The sequence below is a fragment of the Hyaena hyaena genome, unplaced genomic scaffold (genome assembly GCF_003009895.1).
Source record: "Hyaena hyaena isolate Hyena2069 unplaced genomic scaffold, ASM300989v1 scaffold_104, whole genome shotgun sequence".
In the NCBI taxonomy this organism is placed as follows: Eukaryota; Metazoa; Chordata; class Mammalia; order Carnivora; family Hyaenidae; genus Hyaena; species Hyaena hyaena.
In genome coordinates this window covers 3,185,093-3,212,991 of record NW_024080736.1, presented here as the reverse complement: position 1 = coordinate 3,212,991, position 27,899 = coordinate 3,185,093, and the positions used below count along the sequence as shown (strand labels likewise).

The 27,899-nt window shown below is 40.4% G+C and overlaps 1 protein-coding gene across 5 annotated transcripts in view; it reads left to right on the top strand.

Annotated features, from left to right (window-relative positions):
• TANC2 (tetratricopeptide repeat, ankyrin repeat and coiled-coil containing 2) overlaps nucleotides 1–27,899 on the top strand; it is a 374,283-nt gene that overhangs the window by 326,754 nt on the left and 19,630 nt on the right. For all 5 annotated transcript variants that reach the window (XM_039235906.1, XM_039235904.1, XM_039235903.1 and 2 more), the window contains exons 14-20: nucleotides 1,640–1,748; nucleotides 11,770–11,892; nucleotides 12,497–12,733; nucleotides 17,183–17,368; nucleotides 19,584–19,677; nucleotides 26,000–26,133; nucleotides 27,290–27,413. In XM_039235906.1, coding sequence (XP_039091837.1) covers nucleotides 1,640–1,748; nucleotides 11,770–11,892; nucleotides 12,497–12,733; nucleotides 17,183–17,368; nucleotides 19,584–19,677; nucleotides 26,000–26,133; nucleotides 27,290–27,413 — 1,007 coding nt within the window. The remainder of the gene's footprint in view (nucleotides 1–1,639; nucleotides 1,749–11,769; nucleotides 11,893–12,496; nucleotides 12,734–17,182; nucleotides 17,369–19,583; nucleotides 19,678–25,999; nucleotides 26,134–27,289; nucleotides 27,414–27,899) is intronic.

Here is a 27,899-nt window from a genome sequence, read left to right as displayed (position 1 = left end):
TTCAGATTCTTTCCTGAAGCTTAAAAAAAAAAAAAAAAAGAAGAAGAAATTAAAAGTGTGTTTGTTTTTCATACCTAGCATGAGGTATCTCCAAATGTTAAATCGGGTGGAGTAGCCATTGTTCAACACAAGAGAAAATCATCCAGTAGATTTTGGGGTCTCTTTTCAAGGGGAAACATCATCAGTGAAAATTTACTTGCCATCTTTTTCCTTCTTTTTGATTAATGTATTAGACTTGAAACTGAGATAACAGTTTAATTTCCCTCTTCTATGATAGTCCAAGTGAAAGGAATAGAAGAATTTTGTTACCAGTGGCATAAAGAATTCTACTAACCACTAACCTGGGGGGAGAGGGGATAGAGAGACAGTTCTAAGTGTCCACAGTTCCTACAGGCCAGAGCAAATGTGGCAAGAAAGTGCATCCCAAAGATATGCTTTGCTTCCAAAAAATTGTATTGAAAATTTTTATATGCAATATACTGTGTTAGATACTCCAGAGAATATAAATAACTTGGAATTTCAGTCATAAATAGAAATAGAAATACACACACACCATATACATACACATGCATATATGCATACACACATTCACACTTAAAGGAATATGTCATTAGGATGCTTTGAACTAGAAGAAATAGAAAATTCCAACTCAAATGGATTAAACAGTAAATAAATTTATTACTTCATATAAAAAGTCCAAACTTCAGACAGCTTCTGATGCCATACAGTCAGGGCTTACTTGCTATTTATCTGTAATTCTCTCAGCTTAGCCCTTCTGTTATCTTTGTCTTCTGACCAGATGACCACATGATTGCAAGAGAGCCATGGCGGTTCTGCGTATCGTGGGCTGATAAGACAACATGCAGAGGCAAAAAAGAGGGTTTTCTCTTTCTTAAGATTAAGGACCTATTAGCAAGGTGATGGGGGAGTGGATGCTGTTAGGAGACCTACAGCCTCCTAGAGGAGAGAGCAGGAAATACTCTGCTAGATACTGTAGTGGAGAGCTACACAGTCTATAATGCTTGTACCAAAAAGAAAGTACTCCCCATTTCTCAGCTGGGGGAAAGGTAGAGGCAGATCAAAGAAGACTTCACTTGGGGAAGAGGTTGTTAATCCATCTGGGAACATGTTGAGCTTGAGATACTGTGGGACCTCCAGGTGGAAGAAATCCAGTAGACAGTTGGATGTATATTGGAATAAGTCTGGGAAATCTAGATTGAGAAGAAGATACAGGGGGTGGTGAAGGCTCTCAGAATGGATGAGCTAATGGAGAAAGGACAGACTAGGACCAAAAAGGAGATCCTGAGGAGCACTGACATTTTTTAAAGCGCGGTAAAATAAGAGGAGTTCACAGCGACAGAAAATAAAAATGAATCTTTTAATGCCATCTGTGTGTGGGATGGGTGCAAGCCAACTAGAAATGACATTTTGTGATATTCACACTTGTGATCTGGGTAAAGGACTGGTAAAAGCTAGGAACCTTTCAATACCCATTATTTGCCCAGCCTCAGGGGCCATTCTCTAAGAAACTGGTTGAATGAGACGGAGTTTCACTGGAGGTATGGCTAGACCTGAACAGTCCCCACCAACACAGCTGGGGCCTTAAAATTCTAAAATGAGTCTCTTTTTCTTTTTGCAGGAGTGGTCACACATTACTCGCTTTCTGGTTTTCCCGCCAAGAAGGAAAACTAAACCGGCAGCAGACTATAGAGCTGGGACATCACATCCTCAAAGCACACATTTTTAAGGTAATTAGAGAAGTTGAAGGCTTTTCTCTTTCCGTCTCCAATAGGCTTTCCTCAACCTTGTATGTGGGAAGCTACTGTCATTTCCTTACAGTCCCTGCTTTTTGTTGTAGAGTTGGTCCATCTCCTAAAATGTATGGCCTGTTCCTCCACAGACCTTTGGGAAGAGAATGACATTTGTCATCTCCCAGTTTAGCAGATTGCTAGGCTTTTCAGGAAATGTACATGTATAATCATTTAGGTAAGGGGCATATACACATACGTGTGTGTACTCTGTGTGTACTCTATACACATAAGTCTGTGTGTACTCTGTACACATACACATACGTATATGACCTACCATGTCCTGAAGACAGGCATGCTGTCCCAGTTAGTTGCAGATTTTCACAATGTCTAAAAACAAATCACTAAGAGAAGTTACTCTTTCAATTTTCTTATAATTGTTTTATGAAGATTTTTATATTTCTGGTGCTGTGATTTTCAAACTGCTTATCTGGAACCAACATTAACCTTTCTTTGAGCTACCTCCCCTATTCTCCATTCAAAGTACAATCCCAGTTGTTCTCCTGGTAGTTTTACAATTTTTAAGAACCCTATAGCATCCGCTTCCCTCTCTCAACATCCACAAGGCTGGAATAGAGGACCCAGAAGAGGGCACAGAATTCGTCCGTTTGTGTATGCGTGTCTTTGTGTGTTTCCTTAGCACTTACCTAGGCATTGTACTAGGTCCTAGGGATACAAAAGCAAAAAAAGATACTAGTCCCTAATTTCACGGAACTTACAGTCTAAGTAACAGCTGTGGGGATAAAGTACAAAAGTCGAGAAAGAAATTTGCTCTCCTGATTTTTCTAGCCCACATTTTGCTATTGCATCTGCTACCTCCAATCCCCACAGTCTCTTCAACATGCTCTTCCTGCCTCAGGATTGAGAAATATTAGTATCTTAAAGAGTTCTCTGTGTTGGACTTCCCCCAAGGGATACTGTTAAAGATAAAACAGGCCTCTTCAGAAAGAAAGATGGCATTAAGGGCAACTCCAAGAGCCTAGCAAATTCTTCCCAGTATATAAGCGCACAGCTAGAGAAGCCTGTTCATCAGACCTACAGAAGTGAAACCCACAGTGACAGGTCTTTTATTTGAATCATAATTGTCTTATCTAACAAATCACTGTACCAAAAATGACTGTACCCAGTGACCTTACTTAGCAGGAGCAGAGTGAGACTAAAATAACAAGCAAGGTGTCTCATTCCAACTTCAAGTGGACCAGAAAGGGTCTGCTCCTTCTACAAACTCTGAGATCATTATCCTTCAGTGAGATAGGAAAGTAACATTAAGTATTAAGCATTACCCCTTTAAACACTTCGGCATTTAGCATCACCATCTGCCTCGGATCAGATGCACAGAAGTTGATTCCTGTCTTTTCTGTATAAAATAAATACCACATTAACAGATAAATGATATGAAACGTCTCTGACCTCGTATGATTACCCAGTACATGGAAACCTACATTTAAACCCTGCACTCCTATCACTGACACAGTTTTATCTTACGTTGCTGCAGACAACATGGTTGCCTGAGATAAGACTGGCTCCATGTGTGATTCAGGCCATAAATACTCGGGTGTGCAGCATATGGTGATGACATGCCCATGGGCTGAAGAATGTAGACTTGGACTGTGGCTTTCCTGGTGGTGCACTTTTCAGGGTTCTTTAAATGCACAGTGCTCCCTGATGATATACTTTAGCTTCTCCCACACTTCTAGAATTTTCAGTCCCCATCAGTTGAAGGTCAAGGCAAAAACAGACTCTCTGGTTATAACCAGTACGACTTAAAACTTCCAATCAGCAGTGACATAGAGTCCAATTTATATTTCTTTCCAATTAATTTTAAATTACCTTTGTTTTATCTTTATTCATGAAAAATTGCATATAATGTCTTTACCTTAAAAATATGAGATTGTAGGTCTGTAATTCTGGATATTTGACTGGCAAAGAAGCCTTTTCCATTCTTTTTGTTTTTAACAGCTTTATTGAGGTATAATTTATGTGCTGTAAAAGAAACCATTTAAGTGTACAAATGAGTGACTTTTAGTATATTTACAGAGTTGTATGACTGTCATCACCATTAGTATCCACCACCCTAAAAGTAAACCTCATGCCCACCAGAAGGTACTCCCCATACTTCCTGGCAGCCATCAGTCTACTTCGTCTCTATAGATTTGACTTTTCTGGACATTTTATATAAATGGAATCATACAATATTTGATGTTCTATGTCGGGCTTCTTTCATTTAGCATGTTTTCAGCGTTCATGTATGTTGTAGCATGTATTAGCACTTGATTCCTTTTGATTGCCAAATAATTCTGTTTTGTAGATATACCACATTGTATTTATCCATTCACCAACTGGACATTTGAGTTGTTTCTATTTTTTTGGCTATTGTGAATAATGTTGCTGTGCACATCAGCTTACAGATTTTCCCCTTTTTTGATTTTTTTTAAATAAAATTAACCATTTTAAAGTAATAACTCAGTGGCATTTAGTACATTTACAGTGTGAGTGTTCACGTTTTTATGTGGACATGTCTTTATTTCTCTTGCATATATGCCTAGGAATGGAATTGCCAGGACACACAGTAACTCTTTATTTAATGTTTTGAGGAATTGCCAATCTGTTTTGCAAAGTGGCTGCACCCACTTTACATTCCCACCAACACTGTATGAGGACTCTAATTTTTTCAAGCCCTTGCCAGTACTTGCTAGATACTGTCTTCCTTATTGTAGCCATTTTAGTGAAGTGTTATCTCACTGTAGTTTTAATTTGCATTTCCCTAATGACCACTGATATAGAGCACTTATAATTCTTTTGTAATTCTCTAATTGCCATTTAGATTGTTTTTTGTTTAATCTATGAAAAGAAACCAGGCTGTTTGCAAATTGTGGCCAGAGATATTTCAATCTAGTTGATAATTCAGGGTGTTTCTTTGAATTGAGTCTAGTCATTGGAAGGATTTCAGAGTGCTCTAGCAATTAGCTCCCTAAATGCTGCCCTCTAAAATGTTTTTTTGATTGGTCAGTTCCATAACATTTCTTACCAGAACAGATTTGTTGACTCGGGGGACAAGTGCGGTAAGTAGGTATCTGGTGGGTAGAAGAAAGATCCTTCGACATCAGTCAGAAGGCATGGGTTCAAGTACAGACTCCACCACTTAACTTGAGCCATTTCCATTTCCTCATCTGTGAAACAATATCTAAGTCTCAGGATTGTTTTAAGGATCATAGATATAAGATATCTTAAAAAGGGTACATTATAAAATGAAAAGCACCAGACATATATCTAAAGTTGTATGATCAAAATTATTAGTAATAATCTCTTTTCCTGATAGTAAGACTTAATAATGAGCATAAATTCCAGATGGTAATATTACCTTTTTGCTTAAGAGGTTACCTAGCATCCTTTAGAGCAGTGATGAAGAACGGCTTTGCAATCCATATAGTTTCTGTTGAAACCACTTAACTCTGCCATTTGTATTTCAGAAACAGCCAGAGACAATGCAGATATAAATTGATATGGTCATATTCCAGTAAAACATGATTTATAAAAACTGGTGAAAGGCTGGATTTAGCCCCAGGCCACAGTTTGCCAACCCCTTCTCCACAGTTAAAGGCACCGTCCCCTTTGCTTATCAGGATCCTTTTATTATAACCAGACATGGCCACATGGATGGTCAGATAAGAACAGTAATGATTTATTTGAGATGCTTCAGTATCTATAAGTGGATCACTAATAATATATTTATAAGTAATTCTTTTTAAAGAACCTCATTGCATGAGCCCCTACATTAGTTTTGCCATGATCTTAAGATACCTGAGCCATAACTAAGATCCCTAAGATGAGATTGCTGTCATTTCTTTATGCTTTCCCTGTTTTCTTGAAGTATTCAAAACTACTGAGCAGCTGATAAACAGACGTACAAATTTAGACTCTAACAAAGATTTAAGGAAAGGACTACATTATCTTCCATCTCTGACAAAGAGAGATCCCTTGCTGCCTGAGCAATAGTTACAGATACTAAAGAAACACTTTTCGAGTTATTTGAACCTAAAGTTCTCTTTAAGAATTCATGAGCTCGTAATTTAACTATAGGTTATTTTTGGCTACATCCTACCTGATAATGGGACCCTGCCTATCACCTCTGTTGAGTTGAATTTAACTTAACTGAAACTCTTTCCTCCTGTACCTCATAGAAGCAAAGAGTCAGTCCTACCAACCAGAAGAAATCAGTAGAGCAAGTCCATGGCACAAGTAAAGCTCATACTCCAATCTAGTATTTCAAGCTTATTTTCTATGTATTTACTTCAACCTCACTGGGACCCTCGGTGCTGTTTGGTGGCCCATTTACTAGACCATTTCATTGACGTTCATTTACCAATGTCTATTCTTAGTCAGTTCCCTTACCCATTTCCTTTTTATCTGGCTCTTAATCAAGTCAACTAACTCCCCAAACAGCCTGACTTATGAGTCACTGAAGAAATCATAGCCATTGAGTGTGACTTCCTTTAACTACTCTCCTCCTCTTGCCAAAAAAATCAGTCTGTGGTGTCATCAATTCTTACCTCCCTTTCTCTTGTTTCCAAGGAGGAGACATCCCTATTCTCCCATTTTTAAAAATGTTACTGTAATTCAAACATATCAGAAAGCACAGATAACTAAATAATCAAATACTGTCTATCTGATTAAGTGTTAAGATTTTTGCATGTTTGCTTGAAATCTTTTTCTTTATTTTTGAGAAATGAAAATGTAGAAGTCTCTTTTACCCCATTTTCTGCCTTTTCAAAGATCATTTCTATCCTAACGTTCACATGTGTTCTTCTTATCCATATTTTGTACTTTTCCAACATAGATATGTATTCATAAGCAATATACAGAATTATTTCCTTTTTTTAAACTTGACATAAACAGAATCATACTCTTCATGTAATTCTATAACTTTTTTTCACTTGACTTTGTATATTCTCTTTGTATAGAGAGTTATCTATAGATCTAGATAGATAAACTTTCAACTTTGGCTATCCATTAGATTCTCCTGGGGGAACTTTAAACAAACACACACACACATACACATACACATATCAAAGCCTTACTCCCAGAGATAATCATTCATTGTTCTGGGGTAGAACCCAGGCTTTAAAAAAAAAAAAAATAGACATTGTTTTTTAGAGCAGTTTTAGGTTTACAGAAGATACAGAGAATTTCCATATACTCACTCCCTCACCACAGTTTGCCCTATTATTTACATGTTACACTGGTGTGGCACATTGTTATAATTGATGAACCTATATTGATGCGTTATTATTAACTCAGTAGTCTGTAGTTGTACATTGGGGTTTAACTGTTTTAGATGCTTCTGTGGATTTTGCCAAATGTCTAATATGTATTCACCATTACTGTGTCATACAGAAGAATGTCACTGCCCTGCCGTAAAAATCCCAAAGCTATCAAAAGTACTCCTAGCTAACTCTGCAGAATTGGCAAACACGTCTAGGAGAAAAGTAGCTCTAAACTGCTCTCCTGGGCTCCATCCTATCCTTACTTGGTCTAGTAATTCTTCTCTAATCTGTTAATCCTCCCATTTCTTTAACGAGGATAATTTTTGAATTTTGTACAGCTTTTCCTAGTTGTCCTTAGCAAGAAGAAGTTTACATCCACCATTATCAGAAGTAGAAGTACACCCAAGACCCCTTGAACTTTAAAAAAATATGACTTGGCATTCTGGGAACATCCAGCTTTTCTCTAAACATCCTAGGCTTTCTCATTTAAAATTCCTTTGGTACCTTTTTAATGAAACTGTCCCTCAGTATCACAAAGAAAAAAGAAGCAATTTACATTCAAGAAAACTAAAGCCAAACTTCTAGGCCCTGAGCAGAGGAATGAGTTGCTGTATCTTTCCAAGAAGCTAAATACATTTTCCGAACTCCCTCTGATGCCAGAGACCTTGTGCAAAAGGTCTGTTGCCAGTGTTAATAAACACTAGTCCAGCAATAATCTTCTGTAAAATAATCTTCATAATATTCTATGGATTAAGTGAACATATCTGAGGAATCTCACTTAAGTCAGTGTTTAAGAGAAAGTTGACTATTACAGGTCATCGTCATAGTTTTGCTTTAAATACCGTATTTGGAAAAGAAAGAATGCTTGGTTGAAGTTCTAAGAGTAAGGGCATAGGAATAGATTGGATTGTATAGGATAAAAAAAGACAATTTTGGGGGCGCCTGGGTGGCTCAGTCGTTTGAGCGTCTGACTCTTGATTTTGGCTCAGGTCATGATCTCACGGTTCATGGATTCTAGCCCCCTGTCCCGCAGTCCACTGACAGCACCGAGCCTGCTTTGGATCCTCTGTCCCCCTGTCTCTCTGCCCCTCCCCAGCTCATGCTATCTCTCTCAAAATAAGTAAACATTTAAAAAAAAAAAGACAGCCTTAGGGAAGAGGCTCAAATGTGGAGAATGGTTCAGAATTAAAGGTAATGGGAAAAGCCAGCAATCAGCTTCTTTGTTTTCTCTTGTTGCTACTTTGCCAGCTAGTCCTGGCTCAAGTTTAACATGGTATAATGGAAGGAACATGAACTTCAGAGTTAAAAGGACTTGGCTTCTAATTCCACCTCCACTTTTTAATAGTTGTATGGCTTTGGGCAGCTTAACTTAGCCCACTCTAGGTTGTTTCCTCCTATATAAAAATAGTAATAAATTCTACTTCATAGGACTATCATGGAGATTAGATTAAGGGACCTAATGTATAAAAAGGCCCTAGCACAGAACCTGACACACAGTAGATACTGAATAAATGTTGGATTCCCTTCCTTTTTTTCCTTCAACCCCAATATATAGAGCTTGTCTTCCATTGTTTCCTCTCTTGGACTATAAATAGTAATTTCTAGTGATATTTCTATATAATTGGTTAATATAGTTTACTGTTCCTCAAAAGATCATGGGGAGGCTCACAGGAAGAGACTGAGGCCCAGAGAGGCCCTAAATTTCCTGGTTTTCCAGACTCTACCGTGGAGGTGAGCTCTAGACCCTAACTTGCCTGGACTCCAGCCCAGGATGAGTAGCACTTGGAATTCTTCCAAAAAGAACCAGAAATGTGTTTCTCATATGAAATTTACAAATAGTGAATCTCATATGTGGCAATAATCCTAACTACTTAACATTGTGTTTGCCTCATTTTATTTGTTTGCATATGAACTGTTTAGCCAAATGAAAGAGATTGCGATTGATGTCCCTGCTGTTAGCACAAATGAAAGACCCCTCAAGTAATAATGAGCAATCAGAAAATGTGTCAGCCCTTCTTACTCTTTTCAGAGCACCCCACTCTCACAACAGAGTTCGGCTCTGAGAGGAGGCCAGAGAGGATGTGAATAATTTAGAAGTGTAGCAGCCATTTTCAAACGGTGGAGGAGGATAAAAATGGGAATAATCACTGGGTGGTATAAGGGCTTAAAACTGGATTCTGTTTTAGCCTTCCAGCCTGGGAGTATGCTTTTGGGAACCCAAAGATCTTCTATGCCAGGATTTCACCCAGCCTTTCTGGCTCACCCTCTTGTCCATTATTTATCAGTAGGATAGGATAGACAAAGAAGAAGAGTAGATGTAGTTAGTTAGCATCATCCTTCCTCATTTTGACAAATTGTTGATTTCACGTTGGGTGTTTAGACACAGTCCAGCCACATCAACAAAGCCATCTTAAAATGGCTCAAAATATAAAAGCATCCACTTCCAGATATATATCCTACAGATATACTTGCACAAGTGTATAAAGATATATGTACACAGATGACCTTTGAAACATAGTTCTAATAGTGAGGAATAAAACAATACCTAAATACCCATCTCTAAGGGCGTGAATTAAGTAAATTATAATACATCTGCATTATATGAATGGCACATTCATATAATGATACATCTCTCTTGAAATAGAATGAGGCAAAAGCCTGTGTACATGTATGGAATATGTCCACAGTATTTTGTTTAAAAAATTAATAAAGAGTATCTAATTTTTCCTTTATATTTTTATTTTTTTCCTTAAATACTTTATTGTCAGGTTGGTTTCCATATAACACCCAGTGCTCATCCCCACAAGTGCCCTCCTCCATGCCCATCACCCCCCTTCCCCTCTCCCCCACCCCCATCAGCCCTCAGTTTGTTCTCAGCATTCAGGAGTCTCTCATGGTTTGCCTCCCTCCCTCTCCCCAGCTATTTTTCCCCTTCTTCTCCCGCATCCTCCTCCATTAACTTCCTCCTAATCCACCTATATGTGCGAACATATGGTATCTGTCCTTCTCTGCCTGACTTATTTTGCTCAGCATAACACCCTCAAGTTGTACCCATGTTGCTACAAATGGCCAGATTTCATTCGTTTATATTTTTAAAGTGTTTTAAAATCAGTTACAGTATATGGGCCTTTTATAGATCACAGTTTAGATCAAAATAAATTATTGCTTTGTTTGAGACAATCAAGGAAATTTGAACACTGGATATTTGATATTACAGGATCCATGTTAACTTTAGGTATGATAATGATGTTGAGCTTTCTTTTAAGTAGCTTGGTTGGTTGAGCATCCCTCTTGATTTCAGCTCAGGTCATGGTCCCCAGGGTCGTGGGATCAAGCCCTGCATTGGCCTCTGTGCTGAGATGGAACCTGCTTGAGATTCTCCCACTCTCTCTCTTCCTCTTCCTCTCTCTCTCCCTGTCTTTCTCTCCCTTTGCCCCTCTCTCCCACTTGCATTCTCTATCATTCTCTCTCTCACTTTGTCTCTCAAATAAAAATTTAAACAGAGCCCTTATCTTTTTTGAGGCATTTACTGAAATAGTTACATAGTAACTGAAAAGATGTTTGGAATTTGCTTCAGAATAATTCAGTCATGGGGACTAGGAGAAGGAGTATAAATAAAGTAAGGTTAAGGTTGGCCATGAATTGCTGTTTTGGACATAAGCAGGTATTCTAGGCAAAAACAACCTGCATTTAGAGGAACAAAGCAGGCAGAAGTAGCTTAAGTTTTTTAAGAGACTACCTCTCCAGATCCACTTATTAGGTGCCAAACTTCATTGTTATCTTCCTTCCCTCAGGATTCCCTGCATTAACTCACTTCGGCCAGATATAGGCAGAATAGTAAAATGATTGTCAGATAATATCTGACTATCCAGAAATTTTAAAAATTATTCTGACTTCCTTTTGGAGAAGCCACGTGAAGGGGGCAAACATTAGTACATGCAGTGGGACCTATTCCAGTCACACTAGAGAACATGCATTGCTGATGGCAATCAAACCTATGTTGTTTTTCTCAGGATGAACAGATGTGATCACTTTAGGGTGTTATTAGTCAGGGTGAGGAGTGCCAGCTGCTATAACAAACCTGTAGGATCTCAGTGACTTGAGAAAGGTTTATTTCTCTCTCACATTGTAGTTTAGGGAAGATCATTAGGCAGGCTCCCTCCATGTGGTAGTTCTGAAATAGTCTAGGACCTCAGACCAGTCCACTGGGTCTTCCAGCCTGCAGTCAAGAGAAGCAATAGAAAGTGTGGGGGTTTAGGGCCAATCCTGGACACAACATATTATTTCTGCCCATACTTCACTTGCCAGAATTCAGTCAAATGGCCCACCTAACTGTAAAGGAGACTGGGAAACATCTTTTCCCAAATGCTCAGGGAGAAAATGAGATGGAGATCAGTGACCACACTGCATTATCTTTGTCAGAAAAGATGTGGGGAAAGAATTACATCCGGCATAGCAGAAAAGAGGGATAGTAAGTAGATTTGTTGCCAGAGACTGCTAAGATGGAGACCATTTAAGTTAGCTTGTTGCTACAGGACTAGTCTTTATCCCCATGAGTAGATTGGTTTTGCTGGCCATGGTCATTGTTAGGGCAAGACTCTCTTCTCATTTATTAGTACAACAAACCTAGAGGCCACTCATCCACTACCGACGGTACTCGCCAGCTGGGCTAATAGTTGTCTTGACTTCTTTTTCAGGGTTTGAGTAAAAAAGTTGGCGTGTCATCTTCCATCCTCCAAGGTCTCTGGATTTCCTATAGCACAGAAGGCCTTTCCATGGCACTGGCATCTTTACGGAATCTCTACACTCCAAATATAAAGGTAAATGCATGTAAATTACAGACAGATTAAAGTTATGCAAAAGTAAAATTAGGACAATTAAGTAGCTGTTTAATTGGTCTTTGACTTGCCTTAGACGGTCTCCTATCAATCAGCCTTTTTTTGATAATCTAATGTATTTTATACTTGATCTTAGCCAGAAAGCAGAGAAGCAATGATAATCGGATATATTTTAAATTGTTGCATTTTATTCTGTGAAATGAAGACCAGACCCCTTGAACTACTGCCTTCCATGAGCTGGCTCTGATTTGAGGATCAGGTCCTCCTGCTTCTAGGCAATAAATTGATCTCAGGTAGACTTTGTTTTGGTAGAAGCTTTTCTGACCAACAGTTCACTTAGCAGAGACTGTGGGAACACAACTACGGTGTGGGTGATGTTTGTGCTCACGACTGAGCAGTTCATGTAAGGGAGCCATTTTACCACCCTTTCTAAAGGCCAGGTGTTGAGGAAGGAGCAAATGAAGATTATAAAATAGGGTGGCTACTACATGCTGCAGTTGCGGGGTCCCCGGGGACTTCATTGAAGGAGGCTGAAAGATTGAAACTGATATTGGCCTGAATGTAATTTCTGTTTACTTCTTTCCAGGTCAGCCGACTGCTGATCTTGGGAGGTGCCAACATTAATTACCGGACAGAGGTTTTAAACAATGCTCCAATTCTGTGTGTGCAGTCTCATCTTGGTTACACAGAAATGGTTGCCCTGCTGTTGGAGTTTGGGGCCAACGTGGATGCCTCTTCAGAAAGCGGCCTGACCCCTCTGGGCTACGCCGCGGCGGCAGGCTACCTGAGCATCGTCGTGCTGCTGTGCAAGAAACGAGCCAAGGTAACGGCGGCGCCACTCTGCTGCTCCTCCTTTCCTCCTTCCGCTTTCCTGCCGTGGGGTCTTCCTGGTCTCCTGTGTTGCCTGTGTGACGCAGAGCACATCAAACCCATTAGGGAGCAGATCACAAGGAGTCCTGGCAGGGCGTACAGCCCGGTGCGTGGCCACTTGCCACTACCCATTCCACGCCGCACCCGGACACGGTTCTGAAGCCCCTGGGAGGTCCTTCGGAAACTGCGTTTAGCAGCAGCCACAAAAAGCCCCCCCCTAACCACCCATGGGTTCTCTGCTGAGCGCAGGATGAGGAAGGAGACGCGCGGGAGCAGGGGCCCTGCACTGCGAGGGCTGGACCGAACCGTGCCCACAGACTGTACGCCTTCCATGTGTAGAGAAGAAAAGCTGGCCACGGAGGTGAGAAGAGGGGCCGTACTCCCTCACCCTGGCCTCGAGGACCAGCACCATGGTGGTAGAGGGAGAACGTGATTCAGATGCTCTCAGAGGTGGTTCTGCTGGCGTACTTTAATTCTCGGAAGACCTTTCTGAAAAAGCATTTGCTTTATGGTATTTCAAGAGCTGCTGATAAAAAAAAAAAAAAAAAGAAGAAGAAGAAGGAAAGAAAAGAAAACCCAATTTCAAACTTTTGGTGAAAAGAAAAATGCTGGTCTCAAAAATGTAGGCCTCTGAGGAAAATTGTAGCCTCGTGGCATTTTGTTTCAGTCTTGAAAACAAACTGACAATTTTAGTGGTTTTGCGGTGAAATATAAGTAATATGGATGACCTCGTTCTGAGGTGTCCAGTGTTCTTACCAGGGAAGAAGGGGGGACTCCTGAGACTTTCGGGAACTGGCACTCAAGATTCTCAGTGAAATCCCAGAGCCTTAGATGTTTACTGTGACACAGACCTATAATCCCCAGCTATAATCCTGCTCATCTGAATGAACATCTCTAAAAACAGAACAACTGGACCTCATTACTACTGCTGCAAACTCATATTCTGATCTCAATTGGATCTTTCCTACTGCTCGGTTCCCATCCTAGCCCTCTCTCATTTTCACCAGCGCAGATACGGACATCATTTGCATTCTTCCCAAGACCCTGTCCAGCCTCTGTTGCCCTCCTGCATTACCAACACTGAGTTCATCTGTGTGTGCCTCCATCTCAAGACTATTAACCCTACCTATACTCGCTTCATGCTGCCTCAGAGAAGGAAGTGCTTCCCTTCCCTTCCAGAGCACATGGCTCCACACGTATTTTCTGTCTCTGTGTTGCTCTTCTCTCACATTTCATTTCATTCTCTTTCTAAATTCTCAACAAACCTATGAATGTCTCCTGTAACCCAAACAGCAACTTCCCTCCCTCCTGCTAACTGGACGCCACCACTCCATCTCTTCCATTCCACACCCACCAGTCCTGTCCTACGAGCCATCTCTGCCTGCTTCCTCACTGCCCTTTCACCCCTTGTAGTCTGGCCTCCATGAAACAAAGAGGAGCTAAGCCATTAAAATTTAAAACTCTGGGATCAAATGCCACCTGGTCAAAGCCTACATATACACTTACTTTCTTTGAGGGCTTGGACGAGTCATTTAACCTCTGTCTCACTATTTGCATCCATCAAAAGGATTAATAGGGTCACCGTGAGAATTAAAAGTGATAAAACCTTTTTAAAAAGAGATAAACTATCTTTTCATCTCTTGCAGGGCCTAATAAATAATACTCCTTTAAAAAAAAAAAAAAAGGCAGAGGGGATGCCTGGCTTGCTCTGTTGGTGGAGCATGTGACTCCTGATCTTGGGGGTCATGAGTTTGAGCCCCACGTTGGATGTAGAGATTACTTAAAATCTTTAAAAACCAGCCAATGAACAAAACACCTAACCTCTTGGCTTCAACCAAAGCTACTCTCTAAAATTATAAACAACGGCCAATCACCATTCAAGTAACTTTTTCTCATTCCTCACGCCTTTAAACCTCTCCACAGTGTTGGCGGGATTGACACAACTTTTCCCAGAGTTTGTAGTGCGGGCCTGGTTCCCTTCCTGCCTGTCTGGTTGCTCTTCTCTCTTCCTTCTCCTAATGGCACTGTTCACTGAGATTCTGTCCTCTGGTCTTCTCCATCCTCAGACTCTCCCATGACATCAGCACCAAAACACTGAAGTATCTGTACTTATTTGTAGAATATTATTATTTGTAGAATGCTATTTGTAGAATGTTCTTCAATTGTACTTTGGTCTTTTCTCATCATTAGATGAGATCTTTTAGATAGATCTTTTCTCATCTTTAGATCCTCTGTTACATGGGATGCTAACCTCTCTCTCTCTCGGGCAAGACTGTGTCTTCCAAGTTTCTCAGTTCCAAAGTCACTGTGTTTCCTTTTGGCAATGAACAAGTGATCTTTTAGGGAGATGCTTTGAGACTAGGCAGATAGCTTGTTTCTTATGCTTTTGCCTGCTGATTTTAGGGCACAACCCATCAGAGATTCTTGCTGCAATAATGATTGCTATAGTGTTTTTGACTAATGGCGATTTTGTTTCCCTCGTTCCTTCGACATTTATTAATTAGAATTTTAATGTAAGGAAGAGCTTCCCCTTCTCCCCCATGTATGTATTTAATTATATATCTGTAGCACTATGGATTCCTTTATTTATTTTATGCTATGACCTGTGTAACCCATTGCCATTAGTATTTATTTTCTTGCTCTGATTGCCCAAGATTTGGCCTTGGGAATCTCCTTCAAGTTGGTTCCTGTGTCCTTTCAACTCCCGCTAAATTATTTTATAAGCGTTTCTGTACTTTCTGGCACCACAAGATGTTCCACACTCATTGTTTACTATTAATGCCCCAGCCCAGGAATTAATTGTTTCTCCAAGGAGCCAAAACACATTTTATTCATCCCCTTGGTTTTTGAAAATACAGTATGAGCATGAAAATTCTCAGTGACTCTCCATTTCCTACTGATTAAAATTTTCAGACAGCTTAGCCTGGCATTCAAAAGTATCCATACGCTAGCCTCAAAAGAGCCTCTCAACTTTGTAGTTGAAACTTCCCCCTCATGTGCCTTACCCTTACAACAACTAGAATTAGTCATTAACTATCTCAGCCAGTTGAGATGGGCCTTTTCTTAGTCTCTTGGGGCTGTTACAACAAAATACCATAGACTGAGTGGCTAACAGACAACATTGATTTCTCACAGTTCCGAAGCTAAGTCTCAAAACCATGGTGCCAGCAGATCTGGCATCTGGCAAGAGCTTCCTGGTTTACAGACGCACCTTCTTGCTGTGTCCACCCATGGTGGGACAGGGAAAGGAAGCTCTCTGCGACCTTTATATTAGGAGACTGATCACTTCTCCATTTAATATCATTACACTGGGGGGTGAGAATCCCAACATACAATTTCGAGAGAACAAAAATGTTCAGACTATAGCACCTTTCCTTCAGAATCTGTTCCTGATTCTAGTTGGGAATTCTCTCCAGTCTTACTGCAGTTTTACTTCCTGTATGACATTTATTATTCTTTGTTGGATAGGCGTTTGTTTATATTGGTCCCATCTGCCCTACCTTGGTTGAAAGTCCTTGAGAACAGAATCTACATTTTACTGTCTTACTCACCTTTTCATCCTATGTGGTAGGCATTCGATAAACACTTGTTGCATAGATTGCTGGGTGGAACTAAAGCTGGGAAAACTAGGTGGAGAACTTAAGTTTCAGGTGCTCTAACTACCCCTGGAAGCCTGCCTGCCAGACAAGGCTACTCTTCTGTTGAAACTTGCAGCTACCTTCTGGTAGACTGATCTTAACCAGGCTCTTCTTTCAGCCTACACTCGTAACCACCGCTGCAGCTAGCAAAGCTGCTACTGGAACATAGTCTAGCCTCAAGCTCCAAGTACCACTAGCCATTTTGGCCAGATCCTTGAGATTCCGCCCTCCCATTGGAAGGAAGAAGTCGCCTCCGCCAAAGCCTGGTGGTCAAAAGTATGATTCATTATATGAGGAATTTTGCTTCTTTGGAAGACCAAAAAATGTGCACTTCAAAATGTTTTTCTTCCCTTTCATGATTTCAAAGACAGTTTTTTTGTGCCAGCAGAGCTACAGTCTTTCAAATCTTGGTCTGAAAAGAACTGTTTGAGGACAAAGGAGAATGTATCTCAGGAAAACAAAGCTGGAGCTGGGAGTTTTGTTGGTTGGTTGGTTGGTTGGTTTGGGTCCCTTTTTCTGTGAAAACAAAAGTCTGACCTTATGAAAAGAGATTCTCCCCTGAAGGATATCTATCAGACTTCTAACTCAGCAAAGATCTAGCCTGAGTAGGAGAGAACTTTCTAGATTCTCTCTAGAGAATGGTTCACGATATGGGAAGGGATGACTCTTAGTAGCATAGTCATGTGCAGTGGGCCAGTGTGACGGGATCGGGAGTGCGGCCACAAGTCTTTGTTCACACGCATTTCTCTGTCCTTCCCCACAAGGTGGATCATTTGGACAAGAATGGGCAGTGCGCTTTGGTCCATGCTGCACTCCGAGGTCATCTGGAGGTTGTCAAGTTTTTGATTCAGTGTGACTGGACGATGGCCGGCCAGCAGCAAGGAGTATTTAAGAAGAGCCACGCTATCCAGCAGGCCCTCATCGCCGCAGCCAGCATGGGCTACACCGAGGTAAGAAAGCAAGTGATAAGGTTGAGGGCTTGGTTTTTTTTTTTTTTTTTGTCAAGCTGAGCATTGAAGGAAACAGGGTAAAGAGGGTTGCATTATTACAAAATTATCAGCCTAATTAGTATAAATTAATTTTTTGGTCACTGCTTTGAAGAGTAGGAGATTGAACTCCATGAAGCACTTGAATTCTCAAATGCCAGCATATGTAGAATTATGACTGTAGCACTTGAGAGTTGGAAAGAACTTTGGAAATCAGCTAGTCTAATTCCTCCTCATCTTGCCACCCTGATGTGACAGACAGTGACACTGGGCTCCTCAGGATTATTTATTGACCTGCATTCACATGAGGAGGCGGTATTGAAAGGGAAGAGCACAACGTTTTGAATCTCAGAAGGACCAGGTTTGAGTCCCAGTTTGCTACTCATTCGCCCTGAACCTTGGACAGTTTACCTCATCTCTTAGAACTTTAGTTTCCCATCAGGAAAATGAGTCTAATAAATTTTTTTTTTACACAGCTGTTATGAAAGGTGCTTTTGTAAACTGTCAAACACTATACAAACCATATTTTTGCTAATTTATTTATTAATGATAGTAATAATATAGTGGCAAATATAGGAATTGATAATTGCCAGAAAATGTTTAACATCTGACTCCAGGAGGGTGGTGTAGTGAGCAGAAATGTGTGTGTGTGTGTGTGTGTGTGTGTACATACTTAAAATTAGTGTAAATTTTATGGCTATGAAGAACACATAGCACACAGTTTACAAATAATGATGAAATAGGGGCGCCCAGGTGGCTTAGTCGGTTAAGCGTCTGACTTTCGCTCAGGTCATGATCTCGCGGTTCGTGTGTTCTAGCCCCGCGTCGGGTTCTTTGCTGACTGCCAGCTCAGAGCCTGGAGCCTGTTTCAGAGTCTGTCACTCCCTCTCTCTCTGACCCTCCCCTGCTCATGCTGTCTCTCTCTCTCCTAGAAATAAATAAAACATTTAAAAAAAAATTTTTTTAAAAAACACAAATAATGATGAAATATACAATACTTTTAACGGAATGCTCGATTTCTGTGAATTTCATATCCAAAGCCAACCTGAGGTTGCATCTCAGCAATCACTTACAAATGGAGCTACACCCCAACTTTCCCTTTTCCCAATAATTTTATTGTCATTAAATCTGAATTGTGATCCACATTAGACTACTTCTTCCCCTCATACAAATGAGATCCATTAAACTGGAACCCCTTTGAACATTAGCAGTAAATCAGATCTTGATGTGAAACGTCCGCCAATTTCCAAGGTGTAAATGCGCCCACTACAGCTGATGTAGAGCGACCGTCATGATGGTCCTGAGCCCAGGATTGTGAAGAGACCCACAGAAACACACCACTGTGTGCTGTCTCCACCAGACAGACACGATCAGGAGCACAGATAGTACACAGTGTAATTAATTAAGAAGTCATGAGATTTTTGTATTTTTCACATTTGTTTTTAATATAATGCATTTGATTGTTATCTAACTTTTAACAAACACCTTCATTCAACAACCGGCTTACAAAACTGAAAATGTAATGCTTGGTTCTCACGGGCCAGTAGCTGTTGGCTCACGAGGCATGGAGAGCTGCAGTACCATAGCCACCCTGCCCTGATGTGCCACCGCAGGGCTATTAAGTAAAACCGGGATGTTTAATACCGGTGGGTTTGTGAGCTCTCTCTACAGGCAGCTCCCTGGAAACAGCTGTCACTTTTGCTTTCATGTTAGTAGTCCCTCTCCCGTTGCTGTCCCCAAAGCAGCCGCGGTACTTCTGAGAGGAAAAAAGATCTTCACTGCTGTACTCTGATGAAATACAGCCCTAAATTTTCTCCATATTTGCTTTCTGGTTTTTATGGACCGACTGGTGTTTTTCTCTTTTTTTTATTGGTATTTTTATTGGGAAAATGAGGGCTTGCTTCTTCAACTTAAATACAAGGAATAAAAATTTTTTTAAAAACCACATGCTAGGTAAGTGAGTTGTGTTGAAGAGAAACATAGAAACCGCACCTGATAAAACAAATGCTCATTATGGAAGCTTTGGGTTTCTTGGCTGGGATGGTCAGCTCTAACTGATTTCATGTGCAGGAGATCTTGTCACCCCTGGGTCATCCAGGTATCTTTGAAACCTCACAGGCTTGAGTTGGTAGCAGAGTTTCCCACCTGAAGTGTGAGCTGACACAACTTCTTGTTTCAGATTGTCTCGTACCTACTTGATCTTCCAGAAAAAGATGAAGAAGAAGTAGAGCGAGCGCAGATCAACAGCTTTGACAGTCTCTGGGGAGAGACAGGTACTTCTCATGGACATTACTCTTTTTCTCATGAATGTGTTGTGTTTGTCACAGGAGACTCTGCATCTCACACCCTGATTTTTCCTCCGGCATACCTTAGGTAGCCTCGATCTTAATGGCTTTTGTACTGGAGATTGATTCAGCCAAAGTGAAAAGTCAAGCACTCTCCTTCTTCCATTCCTCTTTCCCTTTGGATTCTCTATGTCATTAGCACCAGAGTCGTCTTTCAACCAAAACTTTACCCTGCTCTTGTTGCCAAATATTTTTAAAAGACTGAAAATTTCCTTACAGTGTGCCAAACCAGAGCAGAAAATAGTTGTGGCCTCTCTTCTTTTATGTGATCCTTGCAATAGTTACACATAAATATTTCTCCCATCAAAATAGCTCCACCTGCAGTTGTAAACCGGGAGGTTCAATTTGTGTCCACACCTCTGGCTTAACCAAGTGTTACCGTGGCTGAGTGGTATCTGACATGGTTAAACTGCTACATTACGAGTACAGTTGCTCTCTGGATGCAAAATGAAGGTAGCAGCCTATCAGGCACAGCCCCATGCAGGCCCTATTGATCTGTAGCCAAGAGTTTTCTATATTGCTTGGTACTTAACCACATAAACAGAAGCTTCTTCCTCGTGGCCTTTGCAGGAAATGATTGTTGTCTTTCCCTCAAGTCTAAACTGGAACATCTGGAGAAACATTAGAACCTTTTATTGTGTTTTTATGAGACCAGAGCAAGGAAAGCTGTAGAGTCACCACAAATACGTGTCATATTTGCCAGAAGTAGACCAATATTGAGATGGCCAGTTCAGGGGGAATATTTTATTAATCAAGAAGGATATGTGTTTTGTTTAGAGTCAGAGTGTTATTAAAAATAAAGAAGGCACTTGAATTCATTTAAAATTTACAGTGAGTTATCTATCAAATTGTATTGTTTCCATTGACAGCAAAAATCGTAGGTAGGTTTCATGGCTTCTTTAACATCATGTAGAATGGTCCAGAGCTCAGGAATTTGCTTCTCAAACAATCCCTCCCTCTTGTAAGAGCCAAAGGGAACAGATGCCAGGCAGCTGCAGCTTAAGAGCCCATGACAGATGAAAGGAGACTGTGCGGCTGCAAACAGCTGCCGTCTCCAGGACTCTCCCCTGCGGGAAGCTAGAGGACAAACTGAGGAGAAGAACTGACCGAGGTGGCCTTGTGTGTGTATTGTAACAGAGCTGCCAAAGGGACGGACGTGTTGGTTACTGTTCCCGTGACCTAGGCCTTTCCCAGTGCTGGGCTGCCAGGACAGCCACGTGGGTCCCCAGAGGAGGGCAGAAAATAAAAAAGAAGTAAGGCCTGATGGTGCTAGTGGATAGGAATTGTAAGACTAGTAATCAGAGTGATGAATATCAAACATATTTTAGTGCTCTCCTTGAAAAAAATTTCCTAAAAATATTCAAGAAGGGAGTGAACTAAGCAGAAGACATATTTTTATTGATACGAGTTTCTTATTAGAATAAAACTGTATGGCCTTGGGGCTTTTTAAATATCTCATCATTTTAAAGTGTGCAACGAAGTTTGCTACATTGATTTATTTAAATATGGACCATATCTCAAGATTGTAAAACCTAAAATCAAAGCTTCATGTCAGTTTGCTTGTAATCAGAATTATGTTGTGTTTAACTTCATATTTATTGAGATAATTTAAGCATTATAAACATAAAGTGCTATTTAAATAGAGCTAGAATAAAATGCATTTGCAATATAATTTATAGATCTATAAACAGTTATTTGGCTTCAGGAAATTTTCTAGGATATTATGTTTGCACTGTGTAAAAATGTCCCTATACCTCACTACTAATATAGAATAGACTACAAGTTGCTTTTCTATCTATAGTGATGGATTTACTAAATATACATATTCCTTTCTGCCTTGTAGCACGTATTCATTTAAAGTTTGTAATGATCCATTGAATTGTGATATTTTATTTCTCCAATGGAAAATATATATATACATATAGATGTATGTATATATATCCCCCTTTATATCGAGAATGAAGCTGGTCAGGTCTTAGACCTACAGCCCTGGTCTGAACAAATAATTTTTACCTCAGGAAAATACAGTGGTTGTGATGTTCCCTACAATCTGTATCATTTACTATATCAAATCTAAGCCACTGCTAACTGTAAGAAATTATATAACCATTATTTTTTTGTACCACTACAAAAAAAGAAACCCTCAGCATACCAAATGCCACCATTCTTTATCATCAGGTCAGTTGCAAAATTCACCCCAATTTTAGAGTTGTTAAAACATGAAGGGGAAAAGGCACATCTTAGAATCAATGAAATTTATCTTGCATGTAGTGAAATATTAATTGAGATGTAATTTGTACATAGTGGGTTTTCTAGAAGTAGGTCACTAGAATATCCCGGTTGCCTTTGTCCTCCTGCCGCCTCTTTGTGCTTCCAGATAGTATCTGCCTGCATCCAGCCTTCACCATCTGGCTGGCCTCCTCCCATCCCACAAGGTTTCCACAGACTTCTTCTGGAATAGTACAGAAGAAAAGCAGTTAAGGTGACAATATTGTTCACCACTCCCTCTTCTCCCTTGTCTTACAAGCATTGACCAAGACCAGCATTAAAAGCCTCTAGCAACTCTGGAGGGTCTGAACCATCCTATGACCCAAAAGAAGCAAGGGTTCACAAAATAAACAAGATACCAGAACTCATGCCCTTATCATCCTTGCCTGCCTAATTGCAGCTGCCTCCTAGCTGATCTTCTTGTCACCCTTTCATGATTCATCTCCCTTGTGACTTCAGCCAGAGTGATCTTTGTGGGTCATGATCTGTTTAGGTCACTTTCCTGCTTGCCACCCTTCACCGACCACCTGAACCACTAATGAAGTTGTTTAGCGTAGCCTAAGAAGACCAGTCATGAACTCCAGCCTCATCTATTGCCTGGCTTCTCCAGTAACTCCAGTAACAATAAACATGGTTTCCCACCTCAGTGCGAACTTCCTGTGGGCTCTCCCTGTGCCTAGCACGCCTCGCCTTGTTCCTGCATGCCTATAAGCCTTCTGTTTCTCTTTCAGCATTTAGCTCAGATTAACATCTCTTCCTAAAGATCGCAGACACTTCTTTCTCTGCGTTACCTCCAAAAGCTTATACACTGGATAGTAGTGTATTTTTTATTTGCCTGTTATCCTTACTCAACCTTGAGTTCCTTGAGAGCAGAGATAGTGTCTGACAAATAACTCAATAAATGTTTAATTAATGTTGTTTTGGATACCAGTGATCGGTTTATGTCTCCCCAACCACCTCCCTCTCACTGGCCGTGCATGACCTGTCTGTACTATACTCTTTCATGGTTGAAATAGATAAACAGAAGAACCATTTGCTTTGCCGCATTCTGCTTAGTGTCACCATCCCATCCAAGCAGACTTTGGCTATTTCCCCAGCTCTGAGTTGCATCCTGTCTGCCTCTTCAGACTCCTTAGATGTTTCACTTTGAAAAAAGACCATTTATGTCAGATAATCTCATCAGATGCTGACAGGCTATGGAGCAAATTCTGTTACTGGTCTCTTAGGAAGAAATTTGGCTCCAAACTGCTGTTTGCTCTAAGAATCAGTTTGTTGTATAGAGCTGGCTTTACCTTAATCTTCTTTCTTTCAAAAAGTTTTAACAGTTTCTGATAAGATTCTGTAAAATCCAGCCAAAGCGTTTTTTTCTCTTGGATTTTGAAAAATACAGATCCCATTTTACATAGTTGTGTTGTTCTGAGATGAAATTGGCCAGCTGTGTTAATGGCCATGTCCAGCTATCAGCTGGAGATTCCTGCCAAATTACATCATAACCTAAGCAACAGAGAGGATACAACAAAGAAAAAAGCCAAATGGAACATTCCCTCTCATATAAATGTGTTATCCAATGAGTTGAAATGGGCCAGCCAGAGCAATATAACTCCAAGTTAGAGAGAACAATATAAATTTTAACTTTCAAGATGGGCACTGGTTGTAAATTCTCAACAGTGTTCTGTAAACTGGCATCATCGGTGAAAGGCTTGATTCTGAAATACTGTCTGTATTTTCTCTAGCAGGCTAAAAATTCTTCTGTGGAAAAAAAAAAAATGCATTTACCCTCCCCTCACCATACCCAGGGCATTAAAAGGGAGGGTTGCTGCAGCCCTATCACTTCGTAGCTACTTTAAATGGAATCAGAAAAGAAGAGTTAGAATATTTCCCAGTGATTTGTTTCATGTACCAACAAGATGGTCCTTATGGTTCCTAACAAGTGCCTACCCCAGTCAGGTTCTTTTGTTTCCAGCTTTTTGGAGATCTAATTTTCACATACTTTGTGTAAACTTACGGTGTACAACATGATGATTTCCAGTCAAGTTCTCAAGCCACTCATATTTTCTGACCCAAGAATTACAGTGTTGTTGTTTTTTCTGAACTACTAGAAATAGGAACTTGGCAAAGAGGGAAGATCACTTTGATGTAAGGAACAAGAGACAAAACTTCAAGTAAATAATCATCCCATTGATACCTATGTTCACTCATTCAGGGCTTGGAAATGACCCTCATCTCAGATGAGTTAAAAATAAAACTGAAAATACACATAAGACAAGGCATAGATACATCTAGTTTGAATGAATATATCTTCTAAAATAGTCGCATTTTCCTTCATAACCCCCTCTTACCCTTGAGGAAAGAAAAGATTACTTGAATGTTTATCTTAGCGGAAACTACTGGTGGTTTGGCTTTGCATGTGTGTTAGCTGTGGATGAATTTGACCAAGCCCAAAGACAAAAATGCCACAGATTGCCTTCAATGAAAAAATTTCAAGTGACCATTTGATTTTAATTTCTCTTGCTTCCCTGATTAGATACTAACAATTTGCAAACTGAAATATTATCTGCACTTACCAAATTTGTCTTTTTCTGATTTGTCTTTGGAATAGGTACCATAATAAAGGAAGGACTTGCTGATCCCCACATCAGTTTTCCAAGTCAATTTGGGGGGAAAGTTCTCTATCCACATTCTTTAAAACACTGAACCTATCCATTTGAGATCCCACGATCAAAAGAAAAATTTATATTTGTTCAAATGTGGATTTAATAGGGGCACCTGGGTGGCTCATTTGGTTGAATGTCCAACTTTGGCTTAGGTCATGATCTCGTAGTTCGCAAGTTTAAGCCCCACATCGGGCTCTGCTGTCAGCGCACAACCCACTTTGGATCCTCTATCCCGCTCTCTCTCACTCTTGCTCTCTCTCTCAAAAAAGAAATAAATATTAAAAATAAATATATTAAAAAATTATGGACTTAGTAGAAAGTATATTTCCAAATCCTTCTTGCTACTATTGAAATCATACTCAGAGAATGAAATAGGCACTCATGGAATCTCTGTAAAGATCATAAACAATGGACAGCAGCCCAAAAAGAATGTTAAGTTTCTTTCTGTGTCCCATATAGTTGCTGTAGCTATTTTTTTAATCTGTGATTCCATTATTTTATATTCAGAAGAGGCTTTGTCACACCTCTTCTCTCTTCTTTAAGACTATTACCTTAAACAGTTTTAGCCCTCATATGAAAACAGTTGCAAATTTACTAGAAACTTCTTTCTTGGCTAATAAAGAAAAAAAAAATGAAAACTGGCTTAAGGCCCTGTGGCCTGCAGATCCTGACTTTAGGTTTAAGGGCCCAGGAGTAGAGGTTGTCCAGAAGTGGTTCCTGGCTAATTCTAAAAAAAAGACCTTACTCTGCAAAGGCCCTTCTGTCTACACTCCCACCCATGCATAGATAGACCCATGAAAGGTTTGTAGCAAAGAGGTACCAAAAAAGAGGGAGGTCAAAAGCAAGGAGACAGTCTGGATAGGAAAAATGAAACCAAGTAAGTTTAATCATAAGTTTATTATTACAGTTGTCTCCATATATTGTGAGCCCACTTAAATGTGGTTTTATTGATGATTTTTCTTTGAGAATTTCCTTCGTGGAAATTCTTAGTTAAGTGTCCGACTTTGGCTCAGGACATGATTTCAGGGTTCCTGGGTTCGAGCCCCACATCAGGCTCTGTTCTGACAGCTCAGAGACTGGAGACTGCTTTGGATTCTGTGTCTCCTTCTCTCTCTGTCCCTCTCCCACTTGTGCTCCGTCTCTCTGTCTCTCAAAAATAAGTAAACGCTAAAAAAAAATTTCCTTCATGACAGAAGTGGCTAATACCATTATTATTGGAGGTAAAGTAGCAGTTTCATGAATCAAACACAGATATACCACCATGCTTAACAGAGAGGCCTGGAGTGGACAAGCCCCACCTGTTCTCAGTCTGTGTTCTCTGCCCTTAGCACTGACAGCTGCAGCCGGAAGGGGCAAACTGGAGGTATGTCGTCTGCTCTTGGAACAGGGGGCAGCAGTGGCCCAGCCAAACCGCCGAGGGGCAGTGCCCCTGTTCAGCACTGTCCGCCAGGGCCACTGGCAGGTAAGCAGGGCAGCTACATCCAGTCCCTCACATACGGCTGAGTTCTAGACAGGGCCTGAGGCAGAGAGCAAAAAAATCACAGTTTGGGTTACTCAGCCATCATCGGGTTTGAGGATTTGGGCCTTTGTTATTAATATTCTGGTTAATTGAGAATATGTCAGAAAGTGAACATTCAGAATCATCGTTAAAAAAAAGAATAAGAAAAAAATCTTTTTCAAGGGGGGCACCTGGGTGGCTCAGTGGGTTAAGCATCCGACTTTGGCTCCAGGTCATGCTTTCATGGTTGGTGGATTTGAGCCCCACATGGGGCTCTGTGCTGACAGCTCAGAGTCTGGAGCCGCCTTCTGGTTCTGTGTCTCCCTCTCTCTCTCTCTGCCCCTCCCCTGCCTTGTGCTCTGTCTCTCTCTCTCTCAAAAATAAGTAAATGTTAAAAAAAATTTTTTTAATCATCATCATGACCTATATTGTATAGAAGTGTTAGTGACTTTTGGCCTGGCCATGGAGCGACCTCCTTCTCATACCTCACAGTATACACAGGTTCTCTGGAAGGTTCACATCCCAACAGACCCCTGCTAGCTTCTTTGCAGGTGTCTCAGATTTGCCAAAAGAAAATGTGACGTATGTAAATTCTAGCTAGGCTGTCTTTCCAGATGTTCGAATTCCAGGTACATGCTAATTTATATACTTAGGATGGAAAAGAAAGCATATTGATATTAATCTTTGGAAATATTTGTGTAGATAAAAGGCTCTAGAGGCCAAATAATATTAAAGAGCATCAGAGACACTTTATTATAGTCACTTCAGTCCTAAGTATTCACTGCAGGCAGGCTTGGTAGTGATTTGTGTCGGAGCTCTCATTATGAGGTCATCTTTGTCTACATCTTGGCCTTTTTTATCTTAAATGCTCTTTTACTCAGGGGCTGAGTCAAACATTCAGAGTTGAAGTCTCATGCGGCTATCCTTTAGAGAGTCAGAGATCAAATCATGTGGTACCAGCACCGTGCAGGACGTAGGGGGAGTTCTCCCAGTAGAGAGTTACATGTAGAGGTGGCTCGCCTATACAGCAGGAGGAGATCCCACAGTTAGGCAACTACGTGCATGTGTCTCCCCAGCAGCTTTGCCTGGCTAATTTGTCCCTGCTTCTCTGCACTTACAGATTGTTGATCTTTTACTCACCCATGGAGCTGATGTCAACATGGCAGACAAGCAGGGTCGTACCCCGCTGATGATGGCTGCCTCTGAAGGCCATCTAGGAACTGTGGACTTTCTGCTTGCACAAGGTCAGTCCCGGGATGCCAGAGCTGGATGGTCAGTGCCTATAATAACCCAAGGAATCCATGATTCCAGGGATGGATTCTAAGAAATGTTAAGAATAGATATTATTAATCTAGTTGGTTAAAATATGAAAGTCCGTCTCTTCTCCTCTTATATACAGAGAAACCCTTTTACTCTGATAATCTTTGTTTCTTTATGGCTTGAGGGATTTGTGGTATTATTGTAATCAAATTAACATATTCTAAATTCTTTAATTCAAATCTGTAATCTCCAGACTTTGATTTTTTAAATATACACTCAGCAGATGTTCATCTCCCAAAGACTGCATTTTTTCTTTAACTTTATCAGTTATGTTGTAGGCCTGCACAACGGATATTTTTCTTGTATCCAGAGGAAGCAAACAGAGATTAAGACGGTTGCTTACAGTGGGACCCTATTTGAGAAATCAGGATATTATTATTTTCTTGTTGTAATAAATTCCTTTTGACATT